The 18,263-nt window shown below is 42.5% G+C and overlaps 1 protein-coding gene across 3 annotated transcripts in view; it reads right to left on the bottom strand.

The window, feature by feature from the left end:
• TBX20 (T-box 20) overlaps window positions 1-18,263 on the bottom strand; it is a 42,152-nt gene that overhangs the window by 20,108 nt on the left and 3,781 nt on the right. For all 3 annotated transcript variants that reach the window (XM_017734458.1, XM_008633866.2, XM_017734459.1), the window contains exons 2-6: window positions 17,364-17,598; window positions 15,913-16,077; window positions 10,612-10,720; window positions 4,934-5,092; window positions 1,436-1,512 (exon numbers count right to left, since the gene is read on the bottom strand). In XM_017734458.1, coding sequence (XP_017589947.1) covers window positions 1,436-1,512; window positions 4,934-5,092; window positions 10,612-10,720; window positions 15,913-16,077; window positions 17,364-17,598 — 745 coding nt within the window. The remainder of the gene's footprint in view (window positions 1-1,435; window positions 1,513-4,933; window positions 5,093-10,611; window positions 10,721-15,912; window positions 16,078-17,363; window positions 17,599-18,263) is intronic.

Below are 18,263 nucleotides of genomic sequence, written 5' to 3'. Positions count from 1 at the left end.
GCACCACGATAGTCGGTTCATCCGCACAGCGGTAACTAAGTTTTTCTCCCAGCTTATCTGTTCAGACTCTTTCCGCCCTTGCAAAGCTGTGTTGTTAGATGTCTCCTGTCTGTAAAACAAGGAAACCTCTTCCAACAGGTCCTCCCTTGACTACTTATTGCATACAAACCTGAGCTTTGGATGTTGTTTACCTCACTATTCTGTTAATACAGTCGACTATGCTATTTTTGTTAAATTTGTCCTTTTTTTCTGTTTGTTTTCATTTTCAATGAAGGCTTTCACTTAAGAAACAATTTTCAACAACTTTGCTAGTGTGCACTGCAGCCTACAAGCTTTCTTTCCCCAAATTACTGGTTTTTTACCCCTTTACTCAACAGATCACTAATGATCCAGTCACTAGTAAGGTGTAAAGGATACCACTATTTCCCATCCATGGGCCTGCTTAGATAGATGTACTTTTGAGCTGCTGTGAAGGCTTTCTCTAGCTCTGTGGCTATGACTCCATTGAGCCGTTTGTCCTCTGTATGCACCTGTGAAAAATGATTCACAGATGCATCTGGATATCCCCACATAGGAGCCTGGAGAGGCTTGGCCTCTCCAAACTTTCTTTCATTATTGTGTAGGAAAATGCTCATTGGAAAAATTGGATGTGCTATATCCATCTCCATCGAGTTCTCTTCCAGCTTAAAGGACAAAGGCAGCTTAATTTGCTTCATTTGCCAAGATATTTGACACGATATGATAAAAATGTGGCGTGCTGGAAAGCTACCAAGAGATTGAAGTTTATTTCCTAACTCAGCTGTGGGTTAATGCTTCTGTCCCTATGGCACAGTTGCTTCTAACGCGCTGTACACACACAAAACAGTTTCCAGATAAAGCTTTCCCCTGATGCAGCTTGTAATACAACTTTGGTGAAACAAAAATGGCATCTTTGTTGTTAGAGTGGGAGTTATGGGAGTCATCCTGATGGCAGTAATTGCCAATTCAGCGTCTGGGACTGCTGAAGCAAATTTTGGGAGCTATCATCTCTCTTTTCCACTATGTTGAGCAGTGGGGAGCTGTAAAGACATTTTTCACAGGACCACTACCCTTGTTTCCCATTGGCCCAATTCACAGCCCTCAACCGGATTAAATGGCATGATAAGAAAAAAGCTTTTCATTCTGAAGTTGTAAAACTGACCCTCTTCCCCCTTCAAGAAACCCCCTGAGGAAGACAAATATATCGGCCCCAACTGGAACAGATGTCAAAACTCAAAACAGCTCTTTCTTCATAAAGTTTATAAGAATTTTTAAAGGATGTGGAGGAGTCTTACTATATGCAGTAAGATAACGTTAAAATGCACAGGTTCTCAGGAGTTGAAAGGATGCTTTTCCTACAAACTCTCTCTTCTCTTTATCTTATCTGCATGGAAAGTAAACAGAAAGTCCCCATTACCTCTCAATATCAGTGAGTCTGGAAGAGTCACGGAATCCTTTAGCAAAAGGGTTGCTGTCAATTTTCAACTTGGTTATCTGGAAACACAGAAAAGAGCAACATTACACAAATATAGTGTTAAGGTACTGCAGTGTACAAAGTGTTAACCAATCCATCCGCTGTGACCTCACTGCTAATTTTATCCGCGTGCCCCGTGCGTGTGCATGTATGCTGCTCTTGAGACACTGCAAAGCTGAGGAGGCAAACCAGGGTGTACTGCACATATGGCAGTGGAAAGACCAAAGGGCACAGCAGGCTCAGCCTTCCTGTTGCCTGGAGCAGGAGGAACCCACCCACGTACAGTATTACAGCTTCCAAATACTTTAACAGCATCAATCAGGTTGTCTCTTCCACAAGCAGTACAAATCACCCTGCTAACAGCTGAGCCTGCTTGATGGAGCCGCGCATCAACCAGTACAAGCCCAAACGACCTGAAGCCATGGCTTCAGTTCAGCACCGCCTTTTCTTTTACTGGGATGGAAATGTTCTCAGCCAGGCCTACCAGCCACCACACAGGGGCAGTTTAACTGGTTTTGTATGAAAAGAGGCTGAGGAAGGAAGGAAAAATGTGGGGAGAACTCAGATTTAAACTGACAGGGCCTGCATTGAAGGAGTAACCCCACTGAAACTATCACAGTCTTGAAAAAACACAGATCATGAATAAAAACTTTCCTCCCTTCTTCAAAGGTAGCTATAAACCTGCCCAGTGATTCAGTCAGCCTTTCCATTTTGACAGAGAACCCATTGACCAGGAATCCCTCCTGCCCCAAAGCATCTGAGTTCCCCTTAACTTTGCGGTGAAACTTTTCAGGCATATGGTGGTGACTTTCAATATGTTTTTTTGAGGACCAAGAAAAGAAATGCACCATTGTCCTTGTGAAATTTTCTATCTATCCAGCCAGTTTCAATTTGGTGAATAAAACCTGAGACATCATTGTAATATTTGGATTTTCCAGCCGTACTTCTTCCAAGAGCTAAAAATAAAATTTTAAGTGGAAGTTAGACCTTGATGAGAGGCAACACAGGACCCATCCTACAAGGCAGTGAATGCCACCAACTCTAGCTTAAACCCACGAAAACCAACAGCTCTCAACATTTCATATCAAGGGGCTTTGTCAGCCTGACTTCCCTCAAAAAAAAAAAGCCTGTATCGAAGAGGCCACAACCTCATTTTTAATAACTGGGCCTCAAGACTCAGGAAACAAAAAAAAAAGGGATCTTTTCCAAATCCTCAAACAATGAAACACTCTCACCAAACAAATATATTTCAAAATGGGGTCACTTCTCCCCCGAAATAAAAAAGAAATGAAAAATAAAGAGGACAACTGGACCCAACTTTTAATTCTGAGAAAGAGGTCTTCTGTGAGGAAAACACAGAGAGGAAGGGACATGCTGACAAAGGCAAATTCTGAGTTTTAAAGTAACACTCTTCCAGTGGTCAAACACCATGGACCTGAGTGCTGGTCGAGGGTTTGAAGCTGTCTCATGGCTCAGATACAACTGGTGGAAACAACCCTGAAGCCTTGCTACGAGGACCTTGAAACAATTCAGAAAGTTAATTACAGACTCATTCTACTTCCAAGATATCCATAAGCCCTCAGCTTATGGTGATGTTGCAGCGTGGCGAGTCAGTGCCTCACGTCCACTGAACATTTTTATGGCAGCGTTTTGAAAACCACCTTTAAAAATACAAGCTCTAACTAGTTCCATTGACTGAGATCACCGACACACCAAGCCAACTGCACTACAGAACAATAAGGATGTCTATTCATCTCTTGAGCATATTTTCACCAATCAAACTTCCATCTTCCCGATATTAAAGTTTTGGTATGACATCACAGGAGAAACTTTTTGTATCCACCAAAGCCAGATGAGACTCACAATCATTTATGGCCATATTTTTCCTCAGAGACTGTCTCACAAACAATCAGAGAACATCTGCTAGAAAGCATTTTAAAATGAAATCTGACCTACAATTCAACTCTGTGGCAGTGGTTTGACTGTTTAAATAAATGCATGCCCTTTAAATCTTAAATTATGAGATAGTTTGTTGAAAGTGTAATGTATTTAGCTTTTATCTAATAACCTCCAGAAATGTAATCAATCCCTCCTTAAAACAGTTCTGAAAGAAATGGCAAAAATGAAAAAAGGCTCCATTTTCATTAGTCATAAATAAAATGACAACATCAACCTCTAGGGGTTCCGGAGATGTTCCATTGAGAAATTTCCAGGACTCAATGTATGTGCTTTGGGAAGGTTGGTTTAGAAACATCTCTAGTGTAAATATCATTGGTAGACGCAAATTCATCCTACAGAAATAAATTCCGGGTTTAGCTGGTTTTGTGCCTGTTACTGTTTTGCTGGTTTTTAAAGAAAGTTACATGGAAAAATCTAACTGCCTGTCCAAACATTATTTTCTTGAGATTGCCAGGTGCTGAGTGTGTTTTCTACGGCATTCAGATACAAATCTGAGTCTAAATCAATACATTAAAGCCTTAAAGCAGGATATGGGGTCCATCATAAGGACTGACTTAATACTACTAATATTATCTTCAGAGCTTCCTTGGCCCCCTATGCAGTAGTTTAGTTTTATTCATAACATTTCAAATTTAATTACTTTTGCTTCATATTAAGAAACGCTGACTTCTTTAAACAATCCAGCAGGTTCATTGACTCTGTGATGCTACCTGCCCACATATTTGGACGGGGCCTATATTTTTCTTAACTTGAGGGAACTAAGGAGTGAAATAGGTGGGTTTTTTTGAAGTACCATAGTCAGTAAGCCCTTAAAGCATGCTCTGAATCACACTGAAGGCAACGACATATTTCCACTGACTTAAATATTAAAGCCCAATCCACCATCAAGCAGAGCCTCTGTTCTCTGATTGTTTATAGACTTCCTAAAATTACTCATTAGCAATCCATTGTTATGATCTCCTCCATTTTGTATATATTATTCCCTGGCATGCAAATTGAAATTCAAACATCTGGATGTAATCTGGGCAGCCTCTGAAAAGCGTATCTCTGAGTGGTTTTCCTTACGTTTGAGCCTTACAGCTTAATTAGTCGACTTTTTAAGCCCATGAAATTATCATGTGCAAACCAGAATCTCTCTCAGCTCATAGCTTGTGGCATAAAAGATCTCTGCAAATAAGAACAGTTCTTTAATGAGCTATAATTAGAAAATGACTAAATGTTAATATGCAAGCAGCTTTGTATAGACAGAAGGGAAGACAAAAGAAAGCCTCTTACTTGTCATTTTTACTCTCATGAATAACCCTTACGGTTCTTTGAAGTCTGTAGTACTACTGTATATTCAGGAATTACTCATGAATGTGAGTAAGATTGGCATGGAAAGGTAGGTTATGGCTGACATTTTCCTGGTTTACATGGGGCAGAAGGGAGTTTTCAGCAGGGTAGGGTCTAGTTTCATCCATGGAAATTAGCTGCTCTACTCACCAATTGATTCTGGTAGGCAGTAACAGCAGTAAAAACTGTCTCTGGAAAGATGAATGTCCTGAACTCTTCTGATTTCAGATTGAGCAAAGAAGCCGTGTGATCCTTCTTCTTAATGATGTGGACCCTTGGCTGGTACTTGTGCATGGAGTTCAAAATGATCTGTGAGAAAGAATGACACAGCACTGTCCTGAGAGGAGGGTTGACAGAGCCCTCAAAGCTATAAAACCATAGGGGGGAAAAAAGAGATCTAATTAACACTGCAGGGGAAGTGTCTGAAATCTAACCAGCCAGGGGCTGGTTTTCAGAGTAAACTCTCCAGCTCCTGTGGGCAGTTCCAGGAAATGAAGGTGGAAAAGCAGGCATCCCAGGAGCTAGACTCCTCTCACTCCTACGCCACTGGTGAGCATGCATATCTTGAAGCATAAATACCTGTTCCTACAGGTGAGGTGTTTTACATACAGAATTAGTCACTACCAGAGTGTGCCCCAGTTGGCAGGTGCGAACTGAAAGCTAATGGCCAACACTCCCCATTTGCAAAAATGCGCAGGTGCACAATGAAAACAGTCACAAATCCCTCCAAAAAAAATGACGGAAAAAATTAGACCCATCCAAAAACCTACCAGCAGCAGCAGCACAAACCATCTGACCAAAAGTAAAACTCCACGTAGCCTTCTACTGTGGCAAACTCTTAAAACAAGCTACTTCATAGATGCTCTTCACCGCAGACTACCAAAAATGAGAGCAAGGAGGGAAACCAGTACGGAACCCCCAAATGACTGGGTTTTGCTATTCTATCCTCATTAATAATTGTTTACGAGCTCCCAAAACAATTCTAAACCCAAGCTACCAACCAACCAATTTCAATGTTCACTGGAGTCAAACCAAGAGTTCCCCTTGCTTCAGTTACCACTGGCTGGAGGCCTGTTTGGCTGCCTCTAACCACAGTATTACAATATAAGAATTAAATACAGAGCTCAGCTCACACCAGCCCTTGTTTTGGATATAATCACAGTCACAAGACAAAATTGGCAATGGTGTGGGTGGTTCTATTTTGCAGGGGCCATAACGACATTACAGTCAGCTCCGTACATCTGGAACAGCTAATGTGCATTCCTCAGGAAGCGTTAACTTCAGCTGAAACATAGCAGGAGCAGTGCAGTATTTCATGCTAAGTCAATGAGAAAGGTTGCACATTGCATTGGAGTGGAGAGCTCAGAGACAGCTCTATCATATCTACAATTTCCATCAGCGTTTTTCTTTGCTGCTCCTTTGGGGCCAAATATTGCCAAGACTCACACTGGGACTTTGGGGGGAGGCACACAGCAGCAAGAAAGACATTACAGTGACAGTGAACCATCATCTTGGAAGTGTTGCATGTCCGCTTTAACCAGCTCAGGTCCTTTTTCAAAGCACTTCACCATTTTATACAGCAACACACACAACGGCCATGGACCTTGCCTTTAATACCCTTAGCACTTTACCTTCTCTTTGTAAAACTTTGTCGTGTCATCCTAGTAATTTGGAGTGCTCTAAGCAGATGGAAAAGACATTTTAAAGCAGGGTGTGTGGATGGTGATGAGCTTACTGAGAAGTTGGCCCACAGACCTCGGTGCTTTCCATTGCCTTTCACGGCCATGATATCCACACCAAGGCATTACATCTGAGCAGCAGTCAAGCGGAAGGAGGAAGAAGTTGTGACAGAGCAGCTCCCACACATGCCCTTTCCTTTCACTCCTCTTGAATGCAAATTGTGATAAAGAAACTACATTTCTCAAACAAGAGCACGTAATCCCTTATGAAAGTTTTCCAAAAAATGAAGTGTACATAGATAACATCCCCTTCCATGGTACTCTATGTTTCTCATTCCCACCAGAGGCAAGTCTGGTCATTCATGTACCAAACAAGTACTGAATGTAGCCAGGAGGTCACAGAAGACCCATGGCCAAGGTAAAAGTAAATGTCACCATTTCCTTCATGTGAGGGTCTGTACCTGTAGTACTCCACCTGCACCCCCACACAAGCTGCTGGTAACACACAAAGACACTCCTTAATATCCATGCAACATCTCGTGTTAGGACTATATAAAAATATCCTAAAGGAGTTAGATCCACAGGGTGTACCTCACAGAGTAGCCTCCAAGAGTGGCCTCAAAGTCCAAGCAGTCCCCTCCTGCATGGTGTAGCTATCAGAAAATCCGTCATGCCAGCTCTGTGACAGTCCTGCTGGCATGTCCCAAGAGATACATCAGGTGCCCCTATACTCATGGCAGCCCCCCTGCACACACTTGCTGGCAGCCACAGGCCCCCAGCCACCCCATCCACCTTTGTGCTGACAGCCTGCAGCAGGGAAGATGACCAGGATCCCTCCTTACAGGATCCTGATTGCTGTAAGGTCAGGCAGGTTTGTAGGCATCTGGCTCCCACTGGCTACAGACCAGTCACCAGAGGCAATCTGGATGCCAGCTGCAAAATTCCAAGGTGGTTTTGAATTCAGGAACTGTGCTGTGAATGCCACTTCCATATTCACCAAATAAGAGCATTACCACGTAAAGTTTTCTTTCTGAAAACACGAAGGTTCCTAACTTCTGCCTGGTTGACTCTAAAAAACCTTGGGCATAACTCCTTGCAGCTATTCCAAACCCCCTGCTTTCACAGTTATTTATTAAACATGTTCACAGCTTTGTGTTTGCTTTTGCAAACATCCATGTGTTTGAGTTTTGCTATTGTAAATGCCAAAAAACCAATTACAATAATGTATACACTCACAGCTCACCTCACCATAAACCAGAAATTATGTCACTCCAATGAAGGGCAACAAAAAGTCCTAAAGAAAGCATTCTGTGTGAAGAATGTCACCAAAAATCTGGGGGGAAAATGTCACATTCATAAATATTTTGCAATCAGAAAAATGGCAATTACTTGCTTGGCTGTAAAAATCTAGAGATAGGAGCCATTTCCTTCCTCTGGTAGGGATATCTGAAAGTGTTTCCATGGAGCAAGCTGTATGTCATGCACACAGAGATAAGACTTCTGCCTGGTGCTTGGGGAGACTATGTGCATCACTATGGGGTTACACATGCTGCTGAAGGTACACAAGCAGAAATGCTTGCCAACTCCAAAAGTCCCAGAATAAGAGAAAACAAACATATGCTAGAACAAACAAATGCCTCTCTTCTCTACAGATTCCTTTCCAGGAAGTGAACCACCCTACAAATAAACCACAATTACCTTAACACCCATAACTGTCTTCTGGACGATGAAGAAAGCAAGAAAGTAGAACAAACTGGAATCGGGTTGGATCCATGTTCCCTACCTGCAACTAGTATTTAAAGGCGTCTTTTGGGTCATCCAAATTTCCTCAGGAACTAACACGCCTTATCAAACGTAATTAAAAAGTGAAGACTAGCTCTTTCAAACTGAAGTGAGAGATTTCAGGAGGTGTTTCAATTCTCCTCTTCTCCTCGTGCACAGGAGTTCAGAAACACCGTGGGCCATAGCACAGTGAGCCCTCCTTAAAGGCTTTAGAGCACTGATTTCTTCCTTAATTCTACTGATCATCCACTGAAGCATTCACATAGCTTCAATAAGGCAGCACATAAAACCTGACATCCTAATTTGGAACATAAACCCCCACAAAATATTAAAAAGAGAGGGCTCTGTGAAGGGGTAACACCTGTCACTCAAACCTCAACACAGGATCAAGCCTTCAGGGCTTATACTTAACTGAACACACAAAACTTTCCATTGTGGTTGGCTGTCCAGAGCCTTTGTGTAAAGAATGGGATCAACCTCTGTTTCTCCGGAAATTAATGGGAAGGCTGCATCTCAAACACTACAGATCATTTTCTCCCACTGCCTGTATTTGAGGTGATTACATCTTCTTGCTCTGCCACATGTCTCTGTTCCCGACAGCTCCTCAGACCTACTTCTTCTTCCTCCTCCTCTGGGCTTCTGGGAACTGCAGCACTCCTAACTAGCTTGCAATATACTGCTGCAAGCCCTTTATTAGAGGCACACATGGCCCCTGTTATGATGAAAAATGCTTCTTTTTAAGTGCTCACGTATACTGCTCTATCATCACTCGGTGATAGAGCCCACAAATCTTCAGCTTTGCCCTTCTACAGATTATGAAATAAAAGAGAAGAAAAAAACAAAACCATTCTCTACTAGTCATGAAGAGAACAACGGTGGGAACTGGCTTCAAGAACAATATATCCACAGATGGATCTCTACAAAAGAACAACACAGAGGCGTCTATCTGGGCTTTTTTTGTTTATTTGTTTGGGGGTTTCAGCTATTTTTTTGTTGTTGTTGTTATTTCCAGGATGTATTTTAAATTATCATGGCTGTGATTGAATGCTCAGTTCTTGAAATGAGTGAAAATTCTCTTTTGGATGAGAAACATTTGCACAGAACACAGCTGAGACAAATGGTCACTGTCTCACACAGTCCAGGCAAAAAAATACCACACTAGGAAAGGGATTTCTGATACATTGTATTCTGCAATTATTCAGCTGAACAAATTAGTTCCCCCTACACATGCTTTGGAATTCAAAATCATTCCTCTCTTCCCAACACCTCATTTACTAACGCTGCCTTTATGCTCATTCTTCTGAACTAAACTGCCTTGTTCTCAGCCAACAACTCTTTCAAATCCGTCCCCTTGCTCCTTCTGTCTTCCCTGGGAGAATCAACAAGCCCAGAGGCAACAATTTTAGCTCTTTCTTCACAATTTGGAGGCACTACCCAGTTGTTCCTGCACTTTAGAGGCATTTTTAGGGAAAGGACAGGACAGACAATACCTATTCTTATCACCTACTGCTAGGCAGTCAGGTAAGTAAAGGAGTTGTCCCCACTGACGGAGCGTAGCAGGAACCCATGGCAAGCAGCTCTGAATCCTATTTACCATCTTCCAGCCTCAAGGCTTGTGACAAAGAACTGGCACCAATTAGAGCCAAGACCTGTCTCCTTCAGAGGCCCAAGTCCACCCTGTGGCACCTTGGCTTGCAGTTAGCCTACAGTTATTTCAAGGGCAATTGAGGCACACTTATTTTTTATAATTTTATAGACCTTGCTTTGGTGTCAAGTCAGTATTTTCTTCTGACTCTGTGCCCATGCTGCAATGAGTCTGGAAGTAAAAGAGCTCTTATTGATGGACCCAGCCCTAACAGGTGACCTGAAGTGACCGGCAGGGAGCTTCCAAGCCCACATGTAAAAAGCACGTGGGTTTGCTGGCCGTGGGACGTGGCAGAGCATACTGCCAAGTCACAGCAAACTGCAAGCAAAAGCGCAACAAAAGGCTCATCTGCTTTCCTTCTATCCCTTGCTCTCATCCTCAGCTCCACCCTGAACTTGTCCCAGATGGATGTTTTGCCTCTAGTGGTAGCAGGGTTTGATCTGGGCTCTGCCCTATGAAACACTTTGTAAAATCCCGACTTTTAAAGTTGCCAATTCCTCAACAACAGAGGAACCCAAAAGGGGCCTTAAACGTGTTAAGTCAGATGCATTCAAGCTTCACACATCGTCCCCCACTGTAGTATGAAGGGCTGGCTAAGAGAGGTAACATGGGGACCACGGCAGCCTTTCCCCATGGCAGTCTCTCTCCCATTTAGCCCTGTGGCCCAAGCAAGCAATTCCCTGGTGATTTCTTTTCCCTTTCCCACCCATAGGGCTACTCACATGGCCATGCTGATCCAGCTCATTGTTGGTGAGTTTGACTTTTTCAAAGGACACCATCTGCTTCAGCAGTTGCTCTCCTGTGAATGGGGAGTCAGGGTGCACATACAACCTAAAAAAAACACAGAAAAAATGCCTGCTCATAAAAAAAATCTCACCTCTGGGCTTGTGTGTGGGTACCATCTCTGTATGAAATTAAAATGCACATATCATTCTGCTTTTGGGATATGCAGTGGTTTCACGGACATGGACTTCCTGAGAGCTTAGGATAATACAAATCTGCTGCTAGAACATGACACCGCCTCCCCCAAATTAATGAATTCCTGAAATAAAGCTATTAATGAAGGACAGTAAAGCAGATTACTTATTTAATTCACTGGAACATAACTGAGAATCCTGTGTCTGAGTGCTAGACTGCTCCTTAACCATCCCTATTATTTTATCCTGCTATCTAAAACGGAGACATTAACTAACATTTGCTGTTGTGTCTTTTCCCAAATGAAAAATTGATCATGTCTTTCCCCACAGCTGTACTAACAAGCACTTAAAATAACAATGACTACAGCTCCAAGAGAAAAAACATGGTGTCATTACAGAGATAATGGGGGAATGCAGATAAAAATGCATTTTTCTTTATATGTAACATTAAGCCGTGATAATGATTTTAACCTGCACTCGATCACACATTCGCTGTGGTGACGTCTGTTTATAAGAGGTTGAAGGCTGCAGTCCAGCACAGTGGTTTGACATGAAAAATTAGTTACAGCTCTGCTATTAACAATCCTACACTTGGGAAATTAAGCAGAAGAAAAGGAAGCAAGAAGACATGTAGATACAATGATGTATACATTATGACTACACTAATTACAAGTGCCATGCTATTTAAGAGCAATGATTTTATAGGAATAATGTATTGCTGAAAATTATTAACTCAAATGTTCTTTTGTGATGCCAAATTAAGAGTCGGACCAGACCTTCAGCTAGTGCAAACCAGCCCTGTTCTGCTTCTGTCTGCATTGGTTATCACTCACTGAGGGCCTGACTCTCATTTTGGGTGATGTCTTTGGCCACACAAATGACTTTCTTCCATTAGGTGGGTGGGGCAGCACTGAACTGCCAGGTTAGGAAGATAAACATTTGTCCTTGTTGTTGAGCTACGATTTTAGAATGGAAAAACCACTAAATGGTGGGGCGTAACTCTCCAATAGACCACACTGATCCCTAATCAAGGAATGCCCATACTAAAGACACTGGGGAGAACAGTCCTGTTGCGCAAAGAGGAAGGAGATTTGATCCTGCATTCTGTTTTTGCCAGCAGAATCCCCAAGACACAGTGAAGCTAAAGTGTTACCAGCACAGCTCACCTCAGATGTGCAGGATGTTTGCCTTACATTGATCCAAAGCACAGCTTGGCTGCTCTAGCTATGTCCATGGGAGGGATGCTGAGCCAGGATTCCTGTCACAATAAAATATTCCTAGCATGCAGGCGTCCTCACTGCTATAGACTCTGCTGATTGTACTGCAAAGCCCATAAAAAATGGTCGTGTATCTGAAAACCCAAGACCTGGAATCGTGTTATGTCAAAAGAATCTTAGCTCTCATGAAAACTAACTTTGCCTTCCTCTAAAAAAACCTGAAAATTTCAAAATTTAGAGCCCTGAATTAGAGAAGGCAAGACAAAAAGAGTTCCTAACAGGCCCTGCAACTTTTCAGCCAGCCTTGTGATATTTTTTTTTTTTGAGCCTGCCTCCTAATTTTGAATGTCTGGATAGCTAATAATGTTTACTGTGATCACAGAGTGTCAGACTCAGCACGGTTTGGCTAATTGGGTCCAAAAAGCCAAAGTATTTCAAATATGTGCTGGGAATGAGTAAAGACCTCCCTGTGCTGAAAAGCTGAGCACAATTGTTTTACACCATGGATAGTTAATGCTTGGCACTGCTTTAGAACTACCGAGTGCCTGTAAGCTGAGTGCTAACAGGAAAGTCACTGAAGGATGGGCACCAGAATATCACTTACTGAATTGCAACAATAGACCTTACTTTTTTTACCCATTTGCTACACCCCATTGATCCCACTGCACCACAGGGTTCCACCTGGTGAGCTACACCTATTTCCCACACTTCTCCCACAACCTGAGCTTGCACACCTCAGGGAAGAGGGTTGAACACTTGACATAGTGATTTCTGAAGCAGAAGTTGTTGGGAAGACCATGAGTGTGCACAAGCAAACAGGTCAGCAAGATAAATGTGCACATTCCAGCACAGCACACAAGGCTCTCCCAGAAGTTTGCCTGGAATCTGCTGCCTAAGGCCAGCCAGATGCGAGGAGCTGCTCACTTTGATTCATAAAGGATTGAGGAGCCATATTTGGGTGTGAATTTGCTCCACAGTACATAATGTTTAGTGATATATGCAAGGTTTGAGTACTGCTTCTTTCTTGTGTATTTTGGAATGCAGCACTGCACTCCCTCTATTTAGTTTAAACAGATGGTCTGGTCCCACAAGCCCCATGCATGCTACTTTTATTTACCATAATATTTCAAATAATTTGCAAAATATAATACCATTTAAAGATTTCCTGCCTAGAGTTCTCCATAAGTGTGTAAACACTATAACTTCATTAAACAAATTATTGTAGACAAATACAGTTTAAAAAAAAAAAAGGGAGAAATTTTTGAATGAAAGAAATGAGGCAAAAAGGGAAGAAGATCAAATAAAGGTACATGCTGAAACTTACTGATGTTTCACGCAGTCTTAATGTGGAAGACAAACACAAAATATCACATAGGAACTCTATACCCAGATAGCACTTAAGAAGATTTACAAAAGACTTTCTGAAAAGTATTTTTATTTAAGTGTTCGTTGCAACATAAACTTGTTCATTGCAACATAAACTTGCCTTCAACATTGACAGCAGGAAGACAAGGATAAAACTGGTTTTAATAGAAAGTTCCCTGAAGGGCTAATCTTTCAAACAGAATTGCAGAATACTTATTAATTTGAAAAAAACCAAAAGCCCAAAAAAACCCTACAAAACTGTCTTAGTGTTGAAAGTTTTTTTTAAAATGGAAAGAGCAAGCCATCGAACTGGTTCAATCCTGTAAAGTCTTACACCCAGGCACAATGCAACTCCTGAATAATTCCTCTGATGTCACTGTGCCTGTGCAGATGCAGGCAATGGTGTGTGGGGAACAAGTACCTTGTTACCAGTGCCCAGACACTAAACACACATACACCTCTCACTGACACTCCTCAAGTAGGGAGAGCTAAAACCCTGTGTTTGGAGGACAAGAAATCATAACTTCATTAAGGGCTTCTGTTACTGGAGCAGGACCAAACTCGTTTCAAGATGGGAGGAGAACTACTTTTAATCTGTTCAAGCAAGACTGAGACCTCCCACCTCAAAAGATGCATTAATACTCTAGAAGAAGCACTGGTAATGCAAACATTGGCACGCTGAACCTCTTGACATCCTTTTTCTCACCGAAGAGAAGTATAAGGAGGACAACGTGCATAAATGTATCTGTAAGTACCATCCACACAAAGAAGCAGCTATCTTTGCCTGTGCTCTGATCAACAGTCTGTTTAACTATGCATCCTGAAAATAAAGCAGGAAAGGTGTACGTTTACACATGAGGGCAAAGCATCCTGAAAATGGAACAGCACAGATACACTTTTGCACATAGGGGGACTGATCTGTTGAGGACTCCTGAACGTTACCACAGTACAATAACAACTATTAAACTTCAAGAAGGTTTTATCCAACACTCGGCAGAGCAGTTGCTAATTATTCCAATCTCTTGTCTTATGTTCTAGTATTTCCTTGTTGAATGAGTCTATGCCAGAGAGAGTGTGAATTAGTAATCTATTTAAAGGTATCCCAAAAGGGGCGTGAACAGAAAAATAAGAAGGGGGAAACCCTGCCTTAAAATTGTTTCTGTTCTTCTGTTATTTCTTCTTTTGATGCTGACTCCTTTGGAGCAGGATCTGTGTTTTTTCTTTGGGTTTTGATCAGTGCCCATTACAATACGTCAAATGAAGCCCTCAGACATTTACCACACTACAAGAAGGAGTTTTTGGCCACGAAAACAAAGCAGACATAACTCCTAGGTTGCTGTCTTTAATCACAGCTTCTTCTCTGCCTGCGCTTTTTGTTTATTTACTTCCCTGAACAGCCTTCCAGAGATCACCAGTCACCAAGATTTCAGTTCAACACTTTATATAAGGAAATCGTGCACTGTTTGGTGCCTATACTCACACACCAAAAAATTTGTTTCCATTTCTTGCATTTCACTTATAATTTTTGCCTCTGTAATAAGCAAGTTCTTAACCCCAGGCTAAGCCACGGAGCAGATCTGTGTTCCTGCACAGAGCCCTCCACAAAAAGTTTCTTTGAAGCCAGAGAGGCATCCGCGTTATTTCCCTATCTCCGGCTCTGACTCAGCAAAGCCTTTCGACATGTGCTGCAGTCTTACTGGACTTGGGGACTGAAGTAGGTACAGAAGTGCTGGGCTGAATACGATGAAGTGTGGGTCTCCTCTGAAGTGCCCTCCCACTGCACAGCCCAGCGCTGCAGCCTCAGCTGCCCAGTGCTTAAAGGAATCAGTCAGTAATTATATTAATAGAATGACTTTAGCAATTAAACTTCTAAAGCATTTGTTTCTGTGTAGGAAAGGGAATTTATTTTACAGAGGGTTTTTTTTTTCCTGATGTATCAGAATATGTCATGATTTCTTAACGAAAAAGAAAGTAACTATGCCGTGGAACTGATGTGTACTTTGCCTGCTGTCTAAGAGATGATTAAAATCAAGAATAAAATCACTGGTCAGCAAATGTTGGATATGTTACAGAAATAATATCATTTCAAGCCTAAACAGCAATGAACTGCAATTTATTTCTACTTTGGCTTGGCTGGTGGTGCCTGGATTGCTTTAAATTATGAGGTCAAATATTGGGGGGGCAAATCCAAGGGAAAAATCTTTTTTTTTTTTTTAAAGCTTTCTTATCTGAGTCATGACAAACTTCATTAAAAAGAATTAAAACAAACAATATGTATAAAAGAACTCTTAACCAAATTCTACATGTCTTGGAATATTCAGTATAAATCAAACCTCAGGCAGAGATCTGAGGCCAGATTCTGCAGCACAAAATTTGTAATCAGAGTTTTGTAACCAATTTTGTTGAGCATGGACTCAAAATTTTAGAGCACTGTCTGCAAACAAAATGGAAAGATTAATACAAGGTATTTCTTGAAGAAAAAAAAGTAAAGAGAAATAAAAGACCAGCAATAAAATCTACAAACCTTGCAGGGAGAGGAGGGTCAGCTTTTCCAGCCACTAACCAGGAAGACCTGTGGTAGGCATATCTATATCTTTTATTGTCCACAGGAACTATATCCATTAACACAATATACTTGGCCTCAGGATCCACTCCCGAGAAGGAAACCCTGATCGTAGGAAACATTCTCCTGAAATAAAGGCAAATCAGAAAATAAATATTTGGGCAGAGAACAGAAATAAGAGAGCTTCTGAAAGGCTGCTAAAAGTAACAATTATATTTAAATCCCCTGAAAAAACTTAAAGCATCTATTGATTTTGCCTCCACATGATGGAAGTTAAATCTTGTGTCTCTCTAATAAGGAGACAAAAAGCAGCTTGAAATCGAAACGATATTTGGGAAGCAAAAAGAAAAATATGGTAAAGGTGAAAAAGTAAAGGACAAATATACTATTTGCCTGTTAGTTAAAAGTACACAATGATTTCAGAAGATAGTTATAGCTAAGGTACATAAATCTTTAGAGACTTGGATTTCTTTTAATTATTTATTTTTTACGGGATCCATACTACTGTAAGGGAAGTATTCCAGAAATTATTTTGGTCATTATTCTCCCATATGTTAGATGAGTGTTTTCTTAAGCCTGCTCACAATATTTTTGAATGAAATTTTCAAAACTAGAAACTTTCTTTTCTGTACTAAACTTTTGACAAAACACAATTTTAAAGTGTAAGGTTATCCTGTGGACCAGAAAAAAAAGTTAAATAATTTTTAACAGGTTATAATTTTCAACTTTAAAGTGCATGTTTTATACCTACTTTTTTTAAAAAAACAAAACAAAACAAAACAAAACAAAAACATATACCGATAGAACTAACCAGTTAGGGAAAAAAAATAAAAAATCGTCTGGGAACGACATTAGTAAAAAGTAACTTTGGGGATTGAAAAACCCGAAAAGACATTTGGCTCCTCTGGGCTGCATTTTACTGACCCAAACCCCAAAAGCTTTACTGAAGAAACGGCATGGTTTGAGGTGACAAGAAAGCCTGGAATTCTTTTGCGCATTTTTGCAACCGAGAGAAAAGAACCAACCAAACCAAGCTCTGACTTAATCATTCTCCCACGACCCCGCGTTCCCCGTGGTCTGTACCAACCTAGCCCCTCGAAATCACTGCGGGATTTTAGTCGCAGACCTGACTATTAGGGAAACAACACTTCTCCCCTGCCGCCAGGACGCCCCGGATGGATTTCAGCCGGCCCCGCTGCAGCGCCCCGCTCCGCGCAGCGCCGGGCTGGGCCCGCCGAGGGGCTGCGGCAATTATGGGGCTTCACCCTCCTCTTCCTCCCCTTAACCCAGCCGTGCTGTTCTCCCGTTACAAAAAACTGCGGGGTTTCGGTAATTTTGTCTTTTTTCCCCCCTGTCCAAAGCCACTTTTCGAAAGATGCCCAGGGGGAAGACCCGGGGCTGCCCAGCCTTACCTCCCGGATTTGGTGATGATCATCTCGGTACCCAGTTCATGAAACTTGTCCCAGAGCTCCTTGGTCTCCAGGCTGCAGGAGATTTTGGCCATCTCCTCGCTGGGGATGATGGGAGTGGTGGGGATGAGGGGCTCGGTGCACAGGGAAGAAGGGCTGCTGCTAAAGTCCCCGTGAGGGTCCAGGCTGGATAAATCACTCAAAGGCTGGGCGCAAGAGGATTTCTCAACGAATTGTTCTGCAGGGTTTGAGGAAAAAGAGAGAGGGAGAGAGAAAAAGAGAAAGAGACACAGAGGATTCAGCTAGGACAACGCGACCACCGAGACGAGCTATTTAAAAAACTAAATATCTATAAAAAAGGCATTTTTCGTTCGACTGCCGCCGCTCTGCCCCAGCACACCCGCAGACCCGGCTGATTCCTTAGGCATCCGCTCATCATTTGAGGGCAGCGGTGGTGATTTTCGGAGATGAGCTCCGGGAAGAGCCCGGTGCGGATCCACTCCGCGGGGCACGGCGGGGCAGAGCCAGCCCTGCGCGCTACCCCCGCCGCTAACCGAGGGGTTCCACGAAAAGGTCACTAATTCTCATTAAAACGGGAGCGTTGGGCGCCGAGGGGCTGCTGAGGGCCAGGGTCACGCTGGGGGAGCACGGGAGGCTGCTCCTGGACTGCACCGCTGACAGAGAGCGCAACACAGAAGGAGCCCGAGCGCGGCCGCGCAGGCTCCGCGCTTCCTCCTCGGGGAAGAGAACCCCAAATACCAATTAAACAGCGGGCACGGGCTCGCCCTCCCGGAAAGCTGGGTCTGCCTTTCTCCCTGGCGGTTTGCTGACACTGAACACGCTCCTTTGGAGAAACTGTCTCCAGGGGAGCTGCGTGCGGCCGCGCCGCCCACCCGGGTGCCG

This window comes from Corvus brachyrhynchos, unplaced genomic scaffold, assembly GCF_000691975.1.
Source record: "Corvus brachyrhynchos isolate BGI_N302 unplaced genomic scaffold, ASM69197v1 scaffold94, whole genome shotgun sequence".
NCBI lineage: Eukaryota > Metazoa > Chordata > Aves > Passeriformes > Corvidae > Corvus > Corvus brachyrhynchos.
This window is presented reverse-complemented; position numbering and strand designations above follow the sequence as displayed.